The 21,585-nt window shown below is 46.7% G+C and overlaps 1 protein-coding gene across 4 annotated transcripts in view; it reads right to left on the bottom strand.

The window, feature by feature from the left end:
* Positions 1–20,552, bottom strand: part of osbpl6 (oxysterol binding protein-like 6) — a 54,178-nt gene extending 33,626 nt beyond the window's left edge. For all 4 annotated transcript variants that reach the window (XM_056289194.1, XM_056289196.1, XM_056289195.1 and 1 more), the window contains exons 1-2: positions 20,277–20,552; positions 7,006–7,272 (exon numbers count right to left, since the gene is read on the bottom strand). In XM_056289194.1, coding sequence (XP_056145169.1) covers positions 7,006–7,152 — 147 coding nt within the window. In that variant the 5' untranslated portion in view covers positions 7,153–7,272; positions 20,277–20,552. The remainder of the gene's footprint in view (positions 1–7,005; positions 7,273–20,276) is intronic.
* Positions 20,553–21,585: the final 1,033 nt, after the last annotated feature.

Here is a 21,585-nt window from a genome sequence, read left to right as displayed (position 1 = left end):
ACACCTTAAGCTAAGTCAGCCCTATAGATACTGAGGCAGTAGCCCAGTTCTGATAGCAGGTCTTCCTCACACATCTGTCCCCCATATAGGCTCCTGGGAAGGGACGCGGGAGCACAAAAGTAGGTACACTTTCCAGTCTCTACGACAGGGAGGGCATCAGGATTAATTTGTAAGACCTTTCGGCCACACTAGAGTAAAAGCTGCCACTACTACTACTATTACTACTACTACTACTACTACTACTACTACCACTTCCAGAACTACTTCGATTGCCTTTACAAATTGGACGAGGCTAAGATGTCTTAGGTGCAAAACCTACCATCAAGTCAAAAGTGTCTTTATTGCCCCTTACAGGGAAATTAGTTTGCAGCCAGTATAATAAAACTCTCACACAAAAACACAACATACAAACACCAAGGCAGAACAGACAACAGGCCATAGCGGGCAAGGAGAACCAAAGGAGTTCAAACATACAGACCAAAGAAACAAGCCACCTGCAGACAACAGATGAATACTATCTACCTTTTAACAGTTGGATGGCAGTAGAGACAAAGGAAGCCTTGTGTCTCTCAGTCCTAACACAGGGCATCCTCAACCGACAGCCTGAGGGTAACAGCTCAAACTCTGACTGAAGGGGGGGGGGGGGGCTTGGCACTCCAGAAGGGAAGTAGCCTTTCTGAACACCTTCCTATTATAAAGGTCAGTAAGCTGGGCTTGGCTTCTCCCTGAAATCTTACTAGCCCATTTGATAAGTCTACCAAGCCCTTTTTTGTTATTGGCCAGAGTCATCATCTGGGAGGAGACACTAAATGTCCACATTTTCCTCAGGAAAAAAAAAGTCTTTGTTGGACCTTCTATGATATGGAAGCAACATGAGTTTCAAAGCACAACTTGTTGTCGAGAACAACCCCCAGATATCCGTAGCTGTCCACAAGCTCCATGCCAGCACCTTTAGTACTGGTTGGTACAGGACTAAGAGGAGTCTTTCTAAAGCTGATCATCGTGTCTTTAGTTTTAGACACATTTAAGTGGAGAGAGGACTCATCACACCAACATACAACATCATCGACCACAGGTCCATGTTGTTCCTCCTCCCCTTCACAAAGATTTGTATGTATTTGCATTCCTGTTTAATACCTGTTTTATCAATGTTGTATTGTGTAAATTGTGTAAACACAACATCCATTGCATGTTGCCCGTCTTGGGAGAGAGATCCCTCCTCTGTTGCTCTCCCTGAGGTTTCTTCCTGGTTTTTCTCCCTGTTAAAGGTTTTTTTTTTGTTAGGGATTTGTTCCTTATCCGATGCGAGGGTCTAAGGACAGGATGTTGTATTGCTGTAAAGCCCACTGAGGCAAATTTGTAATTTGTGATATTGGGCTACACAAATAAAATTGATTTGACTTTATCGGCGTCATTAACAATGAAAGCTGAGTATCCTGGTGGCTGAGCCAGTTAAGTGTTCCGGGTTCAAATGCAGTCACAGGGAGGTTGCTGCATGTCTTCACCCTGTATTTCCTGTCTACCTCTACCATCCTGTCTATCCATCCATCCATTATCTAAGCCACTTATCCTGCTCTCAGCGTTGCGGGGATGCTGGAGACTATCTCAGCAGTCATTGGGCGGCAGGCGGGGAGACACCCTGGACAGGCCGCCAGGCCATCACAGGGCCCACACACACACACACACACATTCACACCTAGGGACAATTTAGTACAGCCGATTCACCTGACCTACATGTCTTTGGACCGGAGGAAACCCACGCAGACACGGGGAGAACATGCAAACTCCACAGAGGATGACCCTCAAGGTCGGACTAGCCTGGGGCTCGAACCCAGGACCTTCTTGCTGTGAGGCGACCGCGCTAACCACTGCGCTGCCGTGCCGCCCCTCACCCTGTCTAATGAAGGCTAAAATGCCCAAAAAAATTATGCTGCTGATGAGAATCTTCATTTGTATAGCACTTTTCAAATACAGCTACAAATGCATCCCCAGTGAGTAAACATCATTAGCGAGGATGAAATCAACAGAGAAACCCACAGTGAAAAGTGAAAAAAAAAACATTATGCAAAGCAAAACAAGGGGAGTCAACAACAATACTGAAGGAGGATTGCATAAAACATCAAAAGTGAGTTTAAAGGGTGACTGAAAAGGTGATGACCGTCTGAGCTCCTTGGGTGGGTTGTACCGAAATTGAAACGTCTGAAGCCGAAGATCTGATCACTGCTCTTTTTTCAGTCTGGACTTTGCAACCGAAGAGAAACCAACTGCACAAAACCGCAGTGTCACACTTGTCGATCCATCGCACGAGACCCCGGGATGACACGGGCAGAGAATAAAAGAGCTTTATTGGACAGGCCTCTCAAGACAGACGGGACGCAGAATTTTTCTGCTGTCAGTGCCGGCACTCCATCATTCTTTCATCTCCCGTCAAAGCGTTCAGGTCATTAGGAGGAAAACGGCCTCTGTCGAGGCCCGCGGTGGCAGATAATCACGTCATTGATTTTGCTTCTGTCAAAAAAAAAATCCAGCCAGCTACTATCAAAGGGAACTTTCCCTTGAAATTCAACACGGATGGGAAACGCTGCGAGTTTCCCGTCTCTCACTCCCACTACCGCTTGGCCGAAAACACGCCCATCTCCTCTGTCCGAGAGACGGCCCGCAGAACAATGGAGAGCTTGCTGCAATTTTGCTGAATTAATTCGAGATGTCTGGTGTCACATGATATTGTGCTTTGGCTCCGCGAGAGTCCATGTGTGTGCGCGTGTGTGTCTCTGATTGTCTGCCTGTCTGCCTGCTTACTGCGGGTGGTGCCTTTAATTGCGCTTGTGAGGGTCTCCAGAGTGTACAGTGGACGTCAGCAGAGGGTAAAGTGACATATTGATTGGTGAGCGAGTGGGGGCTGGATCTCATTAGGGCTCCCCCCCCCCACTCCGGTTTCCTCCGGCGATCCAGCCCAATCCAGCCTTCTACATCTTTCTGTTATCTACTGTCCTTTCTCAGGGATCCTTGGGGGAGGATGTGAGTTTTCTACAGCAGCGAGTGCACAGACATATCACTGACCCTACGCTGCACGCATACATGCGACACGCTGCACGAGCAATGATGCAGCAAAATGCAATGGGAGCAGAGCCGGCTTGATGTAATATGCAACGCCGGCTACATGCATCACTGCAAAATGTGAAAGAAATCTGAAGACAGTCATGGAGGAAACCTCGGCATTCTGTGAGCAGCTTTTTAACAGTCCCATGGTAAATACTCATAGTTTTGTTTCGTTTTCTAGAGATTGCAACAACTTAATGGTTGGCATTCATAGAATGTTGTGTACATCTTTAATTACACAGGGGTCCATCCATCCATTATCAGAACCGCTTATCATGCTCTCAGGGTCGCGGGGATGCTGGAGCCTATCATTGGGCGGCAGGCGGGGAAACACACACACACACACACACACACACACACACACACACACACACACACACACACCTAGGGACAATTTAGTACGGGCGATTCACCTGACCTACATGTCTTTGGACTGTGGGAGGAAACCGTAGCCCCCGGGGGAAACCCACACAGACACAGGGAGAACATGCAAACTGCACACAGAGGATGACCCGGGACGACCCTCAAAGTTTGGACTACCCCGGGTCTCGAACCCACAGCCTTCTTGCTGCAAGGCGACCGCGCCAACCACTGTGCCACCGTGTCGCAGTGGTGACTTCACAAAATTAAATATTACGAATATGCAGGCGGTGGCTTTCTTAGTGTACAGGCATCTTCATCACCATGACAGTGAAAAAAGACCAAAAACCCAGCTGAATAAAATAGAACTGGATCTGCATCCCTCCCCGCATTTATGAATCATATGCCTGCCTGTGTTCGTGATAGAGAGAGAGATCCGGACCACACACTGGTATGGTACTTAACTGTGCCATTTACCAAACATAGTCGAATCATAAAACAGAGCAGCTCCAATTCCAACATTCATTCCCAATTCAATTCTTAATGGGTCATTCACAATCTTACGGCACTGCTGGATATCTTGCATGTATAAAATCAATAAGACATCATTCATTTACCAGAGCTTCTGGTAAATGCAATGTTGAACCCCTCAACCCTTATAGGCCTTGTTATCTGAAGAAATTGGGGGATGTCTTGATGCATGCTCAATAATCCATCCATCCATCTACCGCTTATCCGGCTCAGGGTGGCGGGGATGCTGGAGCCTATCCCAGCAGTCATTGGGCGCCAGGTGGGGAGACACCCTGGACAGGCCGCCAGGCCATCACACAGGGCCAAAACATCAAACGCACTAGAAACATGAGTTCCATAATTAGTTTTACCCTGAAATTTCCTCCAATAACGGCCGAAATCTTTGCCAAGTATGTCAGGGGGACATTCCGAATTAAAGCAGATTCATGTAAGTCATACATTCAAATTTTGAATGCACAAAAATGTCACGAAAACATTTTTGCACACTTTACTGGGAGAAAGCCGCTAAGCCCATTATTATTATTATTATTATTTCTTTCGTGTTTCCTGTTTTACATCCTGCAGAGCAGGGTCCAAACTATGGATCTGAGGCACTACAGGGCAGATGTCACTTGATTGACAGTACTCGTCGTAATATGTGGGCTGTTCCGAGTAGGGCGATCTTGTGGACTGCACAGATGTTGACGTCGCCTGGAATACGGTTGGTGAACTTTTCCATTCCCTTCTTCATGAGTCCTGGTGTTCCGATGACCACTGGTGTTGTTTCGGTCTTCATTCCCCACATCCTGTTGATTTCAATCTCCAGGTCTTTGTACTCAGTCAGCTTCTCTGTGACTTTCACTGAGGTTTTTTTTTTTTCCCCCCGGATGGCATCGCCATGTCGATGAGCACGCACCTCTATTCCTTCCTGTCCTTGATAACGATGTCGGGCTTGTTGGCTTTTATCTCTCCGTCAGTGTGGATCGGTATGTCCCAGAGGATGGTGACATCATTGTTCTCAGTGACCGTTTTTGGCTGATGTTCGTACCACTTCTCAGTCATCTTGATCTTGTAACTCCTGCAGATCTTCCGGTGCAGGTATGCTGCTGCCTTGTTGTGCCTGTATATGTACTCGGTCTTTGCCAGTTCCGGGCAGCCTGAGACAATGTGGTCGATGGACCACATTGTCTCAGGCTTATTCATTATTATTATTATTATTATTATTATTATACAAATTTCCTTTAATTTCATGCCATAATACAACATAATAACCGGGCCCATTCCTTGGGCCTAGGGTTAGAATGAGGTAGAAGTCTATTTGATGGATAGTGCCTTTCTTAGGATATGAGATGTCCCAAGTAGTGCGATCTTCTGTAGTTCTTGTATTCTGATGTTACCCGGGACCCGTTGGGTGTATTTCTCCCTCTTTTTTTTTACAAGTCTCAGGGCACCTATTACTACTGGTATTGTTGTGGTTTTCATTCCCCACATTCGTTCAATCTCGATTTCAAGGTCTTTATATTTCGACAGTTTTTCAGTTACTTTTACTGAGGCGTTCCTTTCAGTTGGGATGGACATGTCGATGAGTAGGCAGCTTTTTCCTTTTTTGTTCTTGATGATGATGTCTGGTCTGTTGGCCTTTATCTCATGATTATTATTATTATTATTATTATTATTATAATACATCACCCTGTGTTCCTCCCTCTTCTTGAAATATGTATTCACCACAGCCATTTCCATCCCTTTTGCAAACTCCACCCTCCACAGTCCTCTCCTTGGCACCATACCTACCCATCGCCTCCTCATCACCTCTGTTCCCTTCACCAGCATGCCCACTGAAGTCTGCACCCATCACCACTCTCTCCTTCTTGGGTACCCTCTCCACCACTTCATCCAACTCACTCCTGTATTCTTCTTTCTCTTCCATCTCACGCTCGACTTGCGGGGCATATGCTCAATAATCCAGGTAAGAAAACCAAAGGTTGAATCAGTTCATCTGGATACAACGTTTAAATGTTGTATCCAGATGAACTGATTCAACCTTCTTTGAAACTGGGCAACGCACAGTAACACAATAACTAACAATGAAGAGGAGGTTGGAAGGGTTAACTGTCGGCCTCATTGGGCAGCAGGCCCTGCTACGAAGTGCTTGAAACGGGCAGCCGTATTTCCACCGCCGCCAGCTCCCCTCTTCTCTCCGGAGAACCGTCTCCCATAGATACAGAAGCTAGGCTCCCAGACGGCACGCCACAGCATGCCACGTGTTCAGCAGAGCACCAATTCTCCGCCTGTCCCCTCATGAAATATTCATCATCCAGTACCAACGGAAAAGCGGTGATGTCAGAGATTCCAGCGCAGTGTCCTGTTTCTGCACGGCTACGGTGTCACAGCAGACACAATAACGGCGTTGGGCAGAGGGGCTTCAAGTGCAGGGGTTCAGATTTAAGCCCGTCTGTTAAAATGTGTTCTGAAATAAGTGTACGCTGCTCAGTATGGCTCTGCAAGGTTTTCATTTTCTTTAGCAGAAAATATCAACCTGCCCAAACACACACACACACACACACACACACTAACTAACATTTTTGGGGTTTTCGGAGAAAATGGATCGTAATGGTACCAGCATCTGACAGCTATATCGGGAATTACATTGTTCCAAGTGCTACCATTTGTTTAAAAGCACAGAATATAAATGCAGAGGCTGAGTGATGACAGCTAGTTTTCTAACGGCCATCGAAGCGCTTGAAGAGAAGTTTCCGGTCCACACTTTGAGCCCAATTGCTGACCGAGAGCTTACTTGTTTACTATTTTCCAACAGTAAATGTTCCCTTTTTTGTCTGTCTCTGTAATTTGTTTTTGTGCTGCCAAAATGGTCTCACAGGAGCGGGCAATGTGAGTCACGCCAGCGAGAGAATAGTGACCCAGAAATACTGTTTGACCTGCCGTCATATTACCTGTGCAGTGCTGTTAGGCCTCATCAAAGCTTTCCTATCTCTTCCAACTGATCCTTGACTGAAACACTCCAAACCCTGCACTTACCTGCCGGCTGTCACGCTGGGACGAGGAAGAAGAGGAGGCGCTCTTGTGTGTTGGAGTAGAGGTCTTGTTGATGGGCGTGGAGCTCCTCTCCTCGGAGCTCAGGGTGCGGCCATGGGGGCCTCGCTGGTAGTATTGGTGGTGAGACATGCCGGCTCCCTGGGGCTCCTGCTGAATCTGCGCTTCTCCCTCAGCAGCACTGGGCCCAGCAGGTCCGGAGCATCCTCTGAGGCAGCTGAGCAGCACACTTCCTCCGGCTCACACAACCATCTGAAAGAAAACAACACTGAAGTTTAATTCTCACGTCAGCGTCCCTAACTCCGATGCCTACGAGACGCTTAGCAATACTATCAAACGGCGCCCGCTTCCAGGCTCTCATTTTGAGAGGACAGTGTTCAGGCCTGTCCCAAGCTATCCAAACAATCCTCACCAATCTAGAGGCGTTAGTCTATGGGCGTCCGGGTGCCGTGGCGGTCTATTCCGTTGTCTACCAACATGGAGATTGCTGGTTCGAATCCCCATGTTACCTGCTTGGTCGGGCGTCCCTACAGATACAGTTGGCTGTGTCTGCGGGTGGGAAGCCGGCTGTGGGTATGTGTCCTGGTCGCTGCACTAGCGCCTCCTCTGGTCGGTCGGGGCACCTGTTCAGGGTGGAGGGGGAACTGGGGGGGAATAGCGTGATCCTCCCAAAATCGCTACGTCCACCTGGTGAAACTCCTCACTGTCAGGTGAAAAGAAGCGGCTGGCGATGCCACATGTATCGGAGGAGGCACGTGGTAGTCTACAGCCCTACCCGGATCGGCAGAGGGGGTGGAGCAGCGAGCGGGACGGCTCGGAAGAGTGGGGTAATTGGCCGGATACAATTGGGGAGAAAAAAAGGGGGGAAAAAATCTCGAAGAAAAGAACCGTTAGTCAAGCCTGCGTAAGTTCAATCAAGAGTCAGTAAGCTATTTTGGGCGAAGCGGAGAATCTCAACCCTCTATTCATTACAGCGTGCATTTGTGGCTAAGCCCTTCATCATGTTTGCCATGAGATCGGTGACAGTAGGGATTATCCAACACACTCCATTCAGCAGAGGTATGCACTTTACAGAATGCCTGTTGTCTTCTCATCTCAAACCCCAACTAAACCTATATTGACTCACTGAGGCATGCTGACATTAGCCTATAGCCGACGGGCCCGCCCGGACAGACAGAGGTGAGCGGCGATCGCACAGGAAGGCTAATTCATGTTTCTTGTCTGCTGAACCTTGTTTACAATCTGGTCTCGTTGTTCGGCGGATCGCCACGTTAATTTATTGTCGTAATCAGTGTCTCCACTGCAGAAGATTGAGGTCGTCCCACAAGACTGCATTTGGGACATAAATCCCGAAACATCTAATTACCATTATGATAATGGTGGCAATTGGGTGAGGATACCAAATCAATACAAGTAGCGTCCACATGCCCGCCTCGACGTGCAGGATCTGAGACACAGACCAATGCACAGCTAGTTTGGTAATACGTTCAAAAAAAGACAGCTTGCTGTAATAATAAGCTCTTAACTCCGATATGAGCCATGCTAATAGTCACTGAATAACCATACTGTTTTAATCTATGAACTCCTTGTTCGTTTTTGCAGGGGCATGTTCGGAACACAGATTAGATTTATCTGGGTGAGTTTCTGTTCATTTGGCATTAGAAGAGCTCGTCGTTCTTTTTGTTGGGGGTGGGATTTTCTCCCCAGTTGTATTTGGCCAGGGCGGCACGGTGGTGCAGCGGTTAGCGTGGTCGCCTCGCAGCAAGAAGGTTCTGGGTTCGAGCCCCGGGGTAGTCCAACCTTGGGGGTCATCTCAGGTTGTCCTCTGTGTGGAGTTTGCATGTTCTCCCTGTGTCTGTGTGGGTTTCCTCCCACAGTCCCCAGACATGTAGGTCAGGTGAATCGGACGTACTAAATTGCCGCTAGGTATGAATGAGTGTATGTGTGCATGTGATGGCCTAGTGGCCATCAACACAGGGCTGACATGAGGTAGTCTGGAGGGCTCCAGACTACCACATGCCTCCTCCCATACATGTGGAGTCGCCAGCCGCTTCTTTTCACCTGACAGTGAGGCGTTTCGCCAGGGGGACGTAGCACATGGGAGGATTACGCTATTCCCCTCCAGTTCCCCCTCCCCCCAGAACAGGTGCTCCGGCCGACCAGAGGAGGCGCTAGTGCAGCGACCACACGCCGACACGGCCAACAGTGTCTGTAGGGATGTCCGACCAAGCCGGAGGTAACGCGGGGATTCGAACCGGCGATCCCCATGTTGGTAGGCGACGGAATAGACCGCCCAGCTACCCGGACGCAGAGCTCATCGTTGTCATCAGTCAGTGAGTGCAGGGTGGTGTGGGGCTGGACTGACAACACCACAATATTACCTGAATGCACTGTCATTGTGTGAGCTGACAGTAAACCTCAGTATTGATCCCCTGCTGATTGCTAGGGCAGAGAGAGACACAGACAGACCCTGTACAGGTCAATGAGATGCTGGGAGATCAATGCACTTCTAGACAATGTTTTAACTTCCTTTTTTCTGAAGAGGATGTGGTCAAAAGACAAAATGTGCCAACGGAGAGACTGAGTATCTAGGGCGTGTGAACGATACAGCAAAAGAGAAAAAAACTCGGCTTGTCTTTTTCATCAGACACCCACAAGGTGCGATAAGTGATCTCTGTGGGCACCGTGCTGGACATGCGGTCCCCCTCTCCACTTCACGCGGGCGAGTTTGTGCCTCAGAGAACAGCTGAGTCAGTACCCTCCTGTTTCGACAACAGGATACATCTGTGAAGCTCTCACGTGTGACGGACAGAATACCCATTTCAGCCCGACACGCGGCATCAGGCGTACTCCCTCCATGCGTCTTTGCCGCACTCTCACACACCATAATCTATAATTCAGATCCTTTAGCGACGTCATCATCCCTACCTTAAGCCAACTAAGATCCCGGCAGAGACAGGGTGCTAAGTCCGCTGAGATACTGTCTTCCACTCAGCCTATTTAATAGAGCCACTCTCCTTGACCTATTAAGGAGGCAGACGTGAAAATGTAACTTAAAGCATGGTTTAGCTGCGTTTTCTTTCACTACAGCACGGCATCACACCAGGACAGGGCAGAGTTTGTCAACTAGAAATGGGTTCTGAGTAGTTTCACTGACATTTAAACACGGGACACGGGACACGAAACCCGACGGTTCTCCATGAGTGGGTGGGTGTTTTTCTGTCCCCAGGGTAGATTTTCAAGAAACCGAAAACATTTTTTTGAAAAAACAATTATTGTATTTGTTAGCGTTAGGTTGTGTTAGCTATGATTTGTGTCTCAGTGGTGACATTTTAATACTTTTTCAGTGTGTTGAAAATTCAAATGTGTCAGAATTTCACTGTTTTGGGCTGGTCCCCAACCCAGACTTTTGAACTTCCCCTCTATAATAAAGTAATAAAAATGGTTAAATTCATTAAAGCTTTACTTTGCATTTTCTCATAATAATTTAAAAAGACATATTTCAAATTCACATGGTTTATATATGTGCAATTTTCACATTTTTATAGGTAAATATCGCTGTAATCTGTCATTACCGTCACACCCGACATTTTAGAGCGACAACGTTTTTTCAAACGACGTGGTTGCCATGGAAACGAGAAGTGCCAGCGGCGCGTGAGCAGTCATGTCAGAAGCGTGACTTTTTCATGTGCACAAACGTGATGTGAAGGTTTATATGTCCTGATCTGACAGGATGGTTATTACGAGTCATTACCAAACAGGTTACTAGCTGAGTATTTTAGTTCAGAAATAAGAAACTTCACTTTATTCACGTATATTCATTGTACATTGTATGCTAGCTAACAAGTTAGCTTAGCAAGTCTAAGACTCGGCCAACTTTTTCTGCAAGAAGTGAAAGTTGTCATGACCATCACGCGTCATTACATCACATTTTGCTGTTACGACTATGAAAAAAGCATCATAACGTCAAACTTATTTTGTAGGACGATCAAAGCTACGCTAAGATATGTGTTCCAGACCACTTAATATAGAGCTTTTGAGAAAAAAAAAACAGATTTTAAAGAAATTTATTTTTTATTCTTCCAAAATTTCAAAAGCCAAAAGTGCCCAAAATTGAAGAATCACCCAGATATATCCAAAACTGATCTGAGTTTTCCTATTGCACTAGAATCGGAACAATTCTGAAATACAGAAAAAAAATTATTAACCTTATCAGAAAAGGAAGAGTTAAAAAAAGGAGAAAATTGTTGAAATTATACAAACATCAACATGTTTAACCGATTTCAGATGGCCACCTTGCAGGGTCCACTGACATGTACGTCGGCGTTAACGATACATCGGTTCTGAAATGGCAAACGACAGCTCAGTACCTTCAGCACAACAGCCGTCATGCAGACAACATCACTCCGCAGCAAACCGCCGGTGCGCCGGGAAGTGGAAGTGCCACCGAGAGAATTCATCTTCAATAATGATGAGTAATAGCTGTCTAAACTATGTCACCATTTAGGTGGAGTGGAGCGGCTCCATATGATGCCACTTTGCATGTGAAAGAGTCTCCACCCGGGACTTGATTAGTCATGAGCTTAATCTTCTAAATCCAGCCACCGTGATTACAGTCCTCTAAGCAGGGGGAGGAGGCCAGGCATTCCCGTGCAGATGGTGCAAGACGAACAATTGAGACTTCAAAAAATAAATGACAGCTGCAGCCCAGTGTAACAATCCATGTTCTATTCTGACTGATTGATGCATCACCCTTCCATCTTGACAGACTTGTGGTTGTTAAGAGGATAACTATGTGCACGCTGTGCTATACATAAGCACAGCATGACAGTTCGAGTATAGGCTATGTGTTTAAAACCGCTATAGCGGATTCATTCCAGCACCATAAATGAAATGTAAAAAGGAAAAGGTAGTAACACAGCAAAAGTCCACATGTTGGTGTCTAGGAAAGACGAACATAAAATCCAGTTTGAGGCTTTACTGGCTAAGTGGTCACTAACTTGAGGAGGAAATTGATCTAAATTGCATTTTTCTTTTTCCCTCTTTTCTCCCCCCATTGTATCCGGTCAATTACCCCACTCTTCTGAGCCATCCCGGTCGCTGCTCCACCCCCTCTGCTGAACCGGGGAGGGCTGCAGACTACCACATGCCTCCTCCGGTACATGTGGCGTCGCCAGCCGCTTCTTTTCACCTGACAGTGAGGAGTTTCGCCAGGGGATGTAGCACGTGGGAGGATCAATCAATCAATCAATCAATCAAGTTGCATTTTTTTATAGTACTTTTCTAGCTGCAACAGCTGTAGGGACACCTGACCAAGCCAGAGGTAAAACGGGGATTCGAACCGACGGTCCCTGTGTTGGTGGGCAACGGAATAGACTGCCACGGTACCCGGACGCCTTCTAAATTGCATTTTTTGACTCAACTTGTGGATTCCACTATTCAATAATAGAACAAAGTTTAGCTCCTTCTGTATTAGAACATCGTTTGGATGTCATTTTGGAAAATAAATTGGGCCTACTGTTTGGAAAACTGAAATTAAATTAAAAAAAAAAAGTCAGATCACAGCCTATTCATATGACACAATCTGGAATCCCTATTCTGAAAAACTACACAGTAATTGGCCATTTAAGTGCCTTTAATTGTATAATTAATCAGAAAAATATCGACCATGTTGCATCCGGGTATCATAGCAGTCTATTCTGTTGCCTACCAACGTGAGGATCGCCAGTTCAAATCCCCGTGTTGCCGCCGGCTTGGTCGGGCGTCCCTACAGACACAATTGGCCGTGTCTGCGGGTGGGAAGTCAGATGTGGGTGTGTGTGTTCTGGTCGCTGCACTAGCGCCTCCTCTGGTCGGTCGAGGCACCTGTTCGGGGAGGAGGGGGAACTGGGGGGAATAGCGTGATCCTCCCACGCGCTACGTCCCCCTGGCGAAACTCCTCACTGTCAGGTGAAAAGAAGCGGCTGGCGACTCCACACGTATCGGAGGAGGCATGTGGTAGTCCGCAGCCCTCCCCGGATCAGCAGAGGAGGTGACAACCGGGGAGTGGGGTAATTGGCCAAGTACAATTGGGGAGGAGAAAAAAAAAAGGGTGGGGGGTCCAAAAAAAAGAAAGAAAGAAAGAAAGAGAAGAAAAATATCGAGCATAATGCGGCGTCAGTGCAGCCTTTTCCTATTGATCCGTGCTTTGTTCTGACAACGTTAATTTCTGTTCAGGTGATCAATTTGCCCAAAAGTTTTACATTCAGACAATCGAGATTTAGTTCGCTTTGACTGCGGTATTTTACGTTGCTGTAGCATTCAGCCAATGATAACGTGTCAACAACTCTTCTCACCAGTGGGCTATCATTACTGGTTGAAGAGAGACCTCCAGTTCCTACGAGCAACAAAGACACTAGTGTCTGACTGGTCAGAATGAAGACCTTCATCTCGACATTCTTCTAATGCCTCGGCTTTGTGGAAAATGTCACCAAACAAAACCTAGTTGACAATATCCACTTCTCAAATGACACACAGCTGCTTTGCCATACATACCATGCTATTTATCGCCTTCGGGTTTGGACTACTCGTCAGATTGGCAAACCCAATGTTGATGAAGCTTAACAGCAATCGATCACTGAGTAATATTTAGGGCCATCAAATAATTCAGATGCTTAAAACACAGAGGCGTTGAGCAAACACTAGCTAGTTAATATTCTCTGTGTTAAACATCTTGCACTGGAAAAAATATGACTGACGACAGTCCGTTAAGCTGTAGAACTGAATATATGGAGACAACTCCAAAACTGTCAGTGAGTGCTATTCATAACAGAGAAATGGGGGGCACATAATTTGAGGGGGGAGCTTATCCAGGCTATAGTTTGAGGGTGTTTTTGGTGTTCTGTTGTGGGCAAAACGCATCAAATGATGAAATCTAAAATCTATGTTACAGTGCATCGCTTTCTGTCACATTTAAATTTCCCTATCATATGATGTGATAAACGCAGGTATGTGTAAAATCAATTCACCCCCCCCCCCAGTCCACCTCTGCACGCTACACCCTATACGTCTGGCTCGCCGCATAGCAGACGAGACACGGGCTACTGAGTTACTATGGAGACTTCTTTGACAGCTCACACCGAGCTCCGAGTTAATTTTCCATGATACCACAGCCAGCTAAAAGTTCACTGGCTGTATAATCCCACACCACTGAAATGACTAGGCAAGCAGGCAAGAGCCTTTACTTCCATACCCTATCTCTTTTGCTCGTCCCCAAATGTCTACTCAGTCCAAAAGCACACATTAAAACAAATTCTAATCTCAACATCTTTTCACACTTCAATAAAGCAAGTGAATTTGAGACGCTGGGGTTTTTTTTTTTTTTGTCTGAAGTGAGAAATGGCGATGTAGTGATGTGGCCAATTATCTGATTGGAGAGGATCCAGGAGGCGTCTCTACTGTCAAGTGAGGGGAATTAAAAAGAACCTTTACTAATGCCCTTAAGAATGAAAGAAAGAAAGCCACTTTATTTTGTCATTGTATTCTTACAATGAATGTGTTCTCTGCATTTGACCCATCCGATTGTATAGGAGCAGTGGGCAGCTGCAGCGCCCGGGGACCAACTCCAGTTCTTCTTTCCATTGCCTTGGTCCGGAGCACAGACAGGCGTATTAACCCTAACATGCATGTCTTTTTGATGGTGGGAGGAAACCGGAGCACCCGGAGGAAACCCACGCAGACACAGGGAGAACATGCAAACCCCTCACAGAAAGGACCTGGGAGGGCTTGGGGTTCGAACCCAGGACCTTCTTGCTGTGAGGCAACAGTGCTAACCACCGTGCAACCGTGCCGCCCGACTAATAAGTGCCTAATAATGAATACTGACATGCAGTACTGTGATTCCAAACAGCCACACTGTTAAAAGCAAGTAATTTTCTCACAAATTAAAGGATTATCATTAGGCTATATCCATATGTGCAGAGTTGCTGTGGCTCATTAAACGGAACTCTTGAGACACCCGCCATTTAAAACAGCTGAGTAAACAGCACTAACGATCTAGCAGAAAATGGGGGGGGGGGGCGAAGACCTAATTTTTGGCCATTTGTATTGTCTATGTATGTACTTTAGAGGGTTATATGTAATTTGTAATCCTCTATTATTCATGTCACTTTCAGTGATCGACCTATTCCACACTGACCATTTGCACTTGACATGACTCGCACTGTCGGCTATGATATATGGCACTGTTGGCTATGATATATGTCATTTGCTGCAGTGATCAGCTAATTTGTCATTTAAATTTCCTGTTCCCAGGGGCATCTGGGTGGCGTGGCGGTCTATTCCATTGTCTACCAACACGGGGATCGGCGGTTCGAATCCCCGTGTTACCTCCGGCTTGGTCGTGCGTCCCCACAGACACAGTTGGCCATGTCTGTGGGTGGAAAGCCATATGTGGGTATGTGTCCTGATCACTGCACTAGCACCTCCTCTGGTCGGTCGGGGCGCCTGTTCAGGGGGGAGTGGGAACTGGGGGGAACAGCGTGATCCTCCCACGTGCTACGTCCCCCTGGTGAAACTCCTCACTGTCAGGTGAAAAGAAGCGGCTGGCAACTCCACATGTATTGGAGGGAGGCATGTGGTAGTCTGCAGCCCTCCCCAGATCAGCAGAGGGGGTGGAGCAGTGAGCGGGATGGCTCGGAAGAGTGGGGTAATTGGCCAGATACAATTGGGGAGAAAAGGGAGGGGGGAAAGAATTTCCTGTTCCTATTACCACAATTGATGATCTACCTATTGTGCACTTACGCTCACTGCACTTGACACATGCACTCTTGGTTATTATATGATTTACTATTTAGTGCCCTAAGATGCCTATAAGTTGTGACATCCCCTAATTGCGGACTCTCTTGTAAGTCACTCTGGATAAAAAGCACATGCAAAATGAGAAAATGTAAATGTATGCAGATTCTCGTCAGTCTCGTGGGAGATTAGTCATGATTATGCTTATGTTAATGAAATAAAATCTCTTTTCCCTCTTGTGGACATTTAAGTGGTTGTTTGACCTGAGGGAGGTCCTTTGGCTCAGTTGAAGTGGAAATGTGTGATTTGATTTTCTGCTAATCAGCGTGCACCAAAGCAAAATTGAGTCAAATGAATAAAAGCAGTGGGGGAAAACTTCTCCATGCCTGCTAGCCCTCGGCTAGTACTTGGGGATAATATTAGGAATGGTCCAGAGATTGCTGCCACAATGGCTCTGCTTGACACGTACTGTACTTAAGCCCCTAAAAACATGCCTCCATAATTCAAAAGCGGTCACTTTTATTCACATTGTCCCTTGCTGCTGCTACCTGTGCCTGCTGGTTGATATGAGAAATGCTGACGAAGTCCTTTTCCAGGCACTGATGAACAAATGTACAGTCGTCATGGTTTCCCACAATGTGACACGTTTCTGGTAAAGGCAAAACAATTGATTCATAATGAAAAGCTTCCCCGCTAATTTCCATCCCCAGGTGGCAACTGTAGGGGGTAAGTGCTATATTTCTGATAGCCAGTAATATCCTTATTTAAAAGATTCCCAAATTTGTTGCAGGGCACCAAGTGCTCTCGTGAAAAGAGTGTAAACATCTCAGCATGGCCGGGAATGTTGGTTAAATCAACAACAACAAAAAGTGCAATAAAGACGGTGGCTCTAGAAAGCCTGATGTAAAAATGTAAATGTTTAGCCTACCAAGTAAACTGTAAGGTGCAATGCACCCATTAGTCGAGCAGTTGGACTCAAAACCCACAGGTCCCAAGGGGTGTTATGGTTATTTTAAAAGGCAATTGGTTCTGCTGGTATTTTATTTAGGGAGAACTTCACAGCGATCATGAGAAAAGGTCTGTAAACATGCTGAGAAGCTCAAATCTGATCAACTGAATAGGGGAAAACACTTGGTGGAAACTGCAACGGCCGGGTTATATAAATTTACTGAAATGATGTGTGATTTTTGTAGGGTGGTGTAATGTGTAAGGACCTATGAGTGAGCTGGTAAGAGCAGTGCCTAGAATATTTCCTGATTCAGGTCGAGCAAAGGAGAATCAGGCAAAGTCATATAGTGAGGGATTAATCAGACCTGGCATTCCTTTAAAAACAGTTAATATTATCAATTCAATGTTCGTGGTCATACGAGATCTGAGAGGGGTTGAAGAAGATAACCTGAATCTTAAAGCACCCTGCACTTCTACCCTGACAAACATTTTAGCAAGACCCATAGCCAAACAAAAAGGACCTTTGATACTGATACATGGCAATGAGAAATCAGCTGCTTTTTTACTTGGATGTTGCTGTTTTTCCGTACACCCGAGGATTCACGGAAAGCAGTAAGTACTTAGCGTGTCTCTGAAATCCTCATTATTATGCGGCAAGGTTAAATTCCATCCACAGTTGATCCAGATGACATAAAATAGCACCAATTCCTTAAAAACATGCAAGACATTAAAGCAAGAATGTTTTTCCTTGACATAGGAGGGGAGCTCTTCATGTTGACAGTGTTGCCAAAGACACACGCCAAGTCACAATATCATATTATCGACCACTGTCGTACACCTAGTTTGCTGATTGCCCCTCTCTGCTGCATAATTTAAATGGGCCAACAAAAGCAGACTCATGTTCCAAGATCATATTATAAGCTCTTTGTCCAAGTTAGAGGATGACTATGGTCCTAACAGCTGGCTATAATTCATATTCAGGGGCCTAAAAACATGTCAAACATCAAATCGAAGTGTACAATAGAAAAACCTCACACGGTCACAGATCTCGTGTGACATCCGGAAGAACTGAATGGCATATCTTCTAGGTCTACAAAATTATGCACAAATTTCACTTGAAAAAGGTTCTGCCAGTGTGGCTCCTGTTCTAATTAAAAACCAAGAACGCCATGATGTGAGATTGAAGGCCTGTCAGAACGAGGTTCATAAAGTCTGGCAATTACAACTGCAAAATAGCCGGACTAAGTGAAAAGCTGGTAATTATGAGAGTCAATTGTTACAGCAAATATGACGACACGGGCTAAACTGAACAGGGTAGAGCAGTAACGCTAATCCAAAGACAACCCCCTGCAGAGTATCTGCAGGGGAATTTCTAGGCACTGAAGAGAGGAGGGCATCTCCTGTGCCAAGTCGCATGAACTCTGCAAGGGTTTCATTCCATCCAAGTGAAAAGAGGCCGCTCTGGCAAAAGGGCTCCTCAGGCCACCCCGGTTACACTTGGTTTTAAAATGCGTCTTTTTTTGCGATCGGATCACAAGTGGACGGCGCTAAATACACCTGTAAACGACCACCAAAGGGTTTTGGGAAGCGGTTACTCGAACCACTTGGCGAGGTGTTCCGCTGGCGTAAACGCTAACGCGCCCCCGACGATGACGTAACAGGAAACTACGTCATCGATGCCGGATGTAGTAGTGGTTGTTTTGGTAACGGCGCGCCAACTTTGGGAAATATGGAGAGAGGGGCGTGTAGGTGGGTGGAGTACAGGTGAAACGAGGCGCCCAATCTCCATCTGGGCAGAAGAATCAGCCCTGCCAGTATCAACAGTTGGAACAATCCGTACATGTATATTAGCGCTTCAAACTTTCGGCAAACCCGGCGCTTGACCGGGGCCCTTTGCCCTTGTAGCGGAAGTGACGTAACAGCAACGCAATCTTCTCCCTCGGAGTAACGACGCCTGATCGCAAGTGGTCGTCGGGACGCATTTTTGGGGACGCGTGACAGACGCGGTGTGTGTGTGTGTGTAAACGTGAGCCGATCGCCCAAAACCGCGTTTTAAAACCCAAGCCATCAAACCGGAAGCGCATCTCACCTCACGTCCCCTGTCCCCCCCTCCTCATCTGCCCCCAAAGCGTTTTGTGAAGCGGTTACCCGAACCACTTGGCGAGGTGTTCCGCTGGCGTAAACGCTAACGCGCCCCCGACAAGGACGTAACAGGAAACTACGTCATCGATGCCGGATGTAGTAGTGGTTGTTTTGGTAACGGCGCGCCAACTTTGGGGAAAAATGGAGAGAGGAGCGTGTAGGTGGGTGGAGTACAGGTGAAACGAGGTGCCCAATCTCCATCTGGGCGGAAGAATCAGCCCTGCCAGTCTCAACAGTTGGAACAGTCCGTACATGTAATATTAGCGCTTCAAACTTTCGGCAAACCCGGCGCTTGACCGGGGCCCTTTGCCCTTGTAGCGGAAGTGACGTAACAGCAACGCAATCTTCTCCCTCGGAGTGACGACGCCTGATCGCAAGTGGTCGGCGGGACGCATTTGGAGACGCGGGTGTGTAAACGTGAGCCGATCGATTTTAAAACCCAAGCCATCAAACTGGAAGCGCATCTCACGTCCCCCGTCCCGCCCCCCTCCCTCATCCGCCCCGTTACCTGATGCGATCCAAGTCCACTGTAAACGACTGCAAAGTCACGGACTGACCTTCAGCGTCCCTTTGAAACGGCAGTTGGCCAACTTTGGTCAAGTTGGGGCTTTCGTTACAGGCGGCACGATGAGTGAGGCGCGGGAGGGTCGCGGGGGCGAAAAGCGAGTTCGGGGATAACAATGTAACGTTAGGGCAATTAGCAGACGTGGCGATGACAGGCGCGCGCTTTAAGCTTAACAATTAAAAACAAAAAAAACAACAAAAAAAACCCAGTGACGCATTATGAGCGGGTCTCTCACCAGAGCCGGTACGGTGGCTAGCTTGTTAGCTTGCCACCGTACTGCTGCGACACGGTCATAGCCGGAGGAGTGCGTTACGTTCTATATCCATATATATATATATGTATATGTTAAGCATTGTTTGTTTGTTTTTTTGTATCCTCTATTCAGTAAGCCAATAAAGACAGGATGACGCGAGCGGGGGGGGGGGGACGTTGCACCGACGGCTCCGACTGGGGGACTCGAACCCGCGACGCTGCGAACGAGTTAGCTTAACTGGGGTGAACCGAGTGTGCAGCGTTGCCGTGCGACGGATGCTCCACCAGTTAGACTAATTTGATGGGGGTGGTGGCGGGTGGGGTAGGGGGGGTCCGCTTCAAAACCGAGGCGCTGTGCGAGCACCTCTAGCCGGTTAGCAACAGCTAGCCCAAGTTAGCCGCGGCTAGGCGGTCGCGTCTGACCGTTCGGCGAGGGATGCGAACCGGGCAGGACGAGATGCTGTAGTCATGACTTGTCCCCATAATTCAGCCGAACGGCTCCGCTTATTTCCGCATATTTAACCGGTAATCGATAGGGGGGGACCGTTATAAAGAAAAGGAAAGCTTGTCTTACCACAGATACGGTGTAATGACCATGTCTTAACAACTCCAGTCGCAGGGAATGATTGAGGGGTCGTCCCTGGAACCGGACGGAGGATCCCCCCCCGGGGGTCCCGAGCTACTCAGAGACCGGCGGCTTTCAGAAAGTCCGCGTCGGCCATCGTTTTGAGGTTAGTCACAGCAGGATAACTGGAACATTAGTTAAAGTCGCAACAAAAAAAAAAAGTGCTGTGTGTGCCCCTTTCCCCCGAACGCAGGTTTGTGATGCCCAAGCTCGGCTGCGCTCCGATCGCTCCTCCCTGCAGCAAGAACGGGGCTTGGGCGGTAGGAAATCCCCGGACTGGATCGCCGCAAGATCGGGCGTTGGTTGTTCGCAAAACGTGGCAGCGGATTGACAATGAGGACCGCTCCAGCGAGGCCCGAAGTGTCATCGCCCGCGTGTTTATGTTACGAACGCGTTAGATTACAGTGGTTCTCAACCTTTTGGGGGTCCTGGACCCCCTGCGTATTTTGGATCTACCCTGAGGACCCCCTCCACCTGATCTTGGGGGAGGGGGGTTGCAATTTGATAGAAACAGTAGAAACTGCATTTTAAATTGCATTATAGCATTTATTCACTCTTTGGGGCAAAAATAAGAGCTTTCAGTTGTAACTTAGATATAGTTAACAAAACAGAATTCTTATGCAGTAACTTTCAGATATATGTAACGAAACAGAATATGTATTCAGTAACTTTCAGATATATGTAACGAAACAGAATATGTATTCAGCAACTTTCAGATAGATGTAACAAAACAGAATATGTATTCAGTAACTTTCAGATATATGTAACAAAACAGAATATGTATCCAGTAACTTTCAGATATATGTAACAAAACAGAGTTCTTATGCAGTAACTTTCAGATATATGTAACAAAACAGAATATGTATTCAGTAACTTTCAGATATATGTAACAAAACAGAATATGTATTCAGTAACTTTCAGATATATGTAACAGAACAGAATATGTATTCAGTAACTTTCAGATATATGTAACAACAGAATTCTTATGCAGTAACTTTTAACAACGCAAACGGGAGCGAGATCTCTTATTAAAATACAGTAAATTACACTTGTGAAACAGATGTAATTAGAGAAAAAAGTCCTGTTACCCTTTATAGTTTAGGTAGATAAAGCTCTCAGTTACATTTGAGTGAAATAATCCTATTTCTATAAATGTCATAGGATCTTTTTTTAAAGATATTTTATTTTCACGGACCCCTTGCAATTACACCACGGACCAATAGGGGGTCCGCGGACCCCCGGTTGAGAAACACTGACC

Source organism: Lampris incognitus, chromosome 11 (genome assembly GCF_029633865.1).
Source record: "Lampris incognitus isolate fLamInc1 chromosome 11, fLamInc1.hap2, whole genome shotgun sequence".
NCBI lineage: Eukaryota > Metazoa > Chordata > Actinopteri > Lampriformes > Lampridae > Lampris > Lampris incognitus.
The sequence above is the reverse complement of the archived record's forward strand: the minus strand, read 5'-3'. Positions and strand labels throughout refer to the sequence as shown.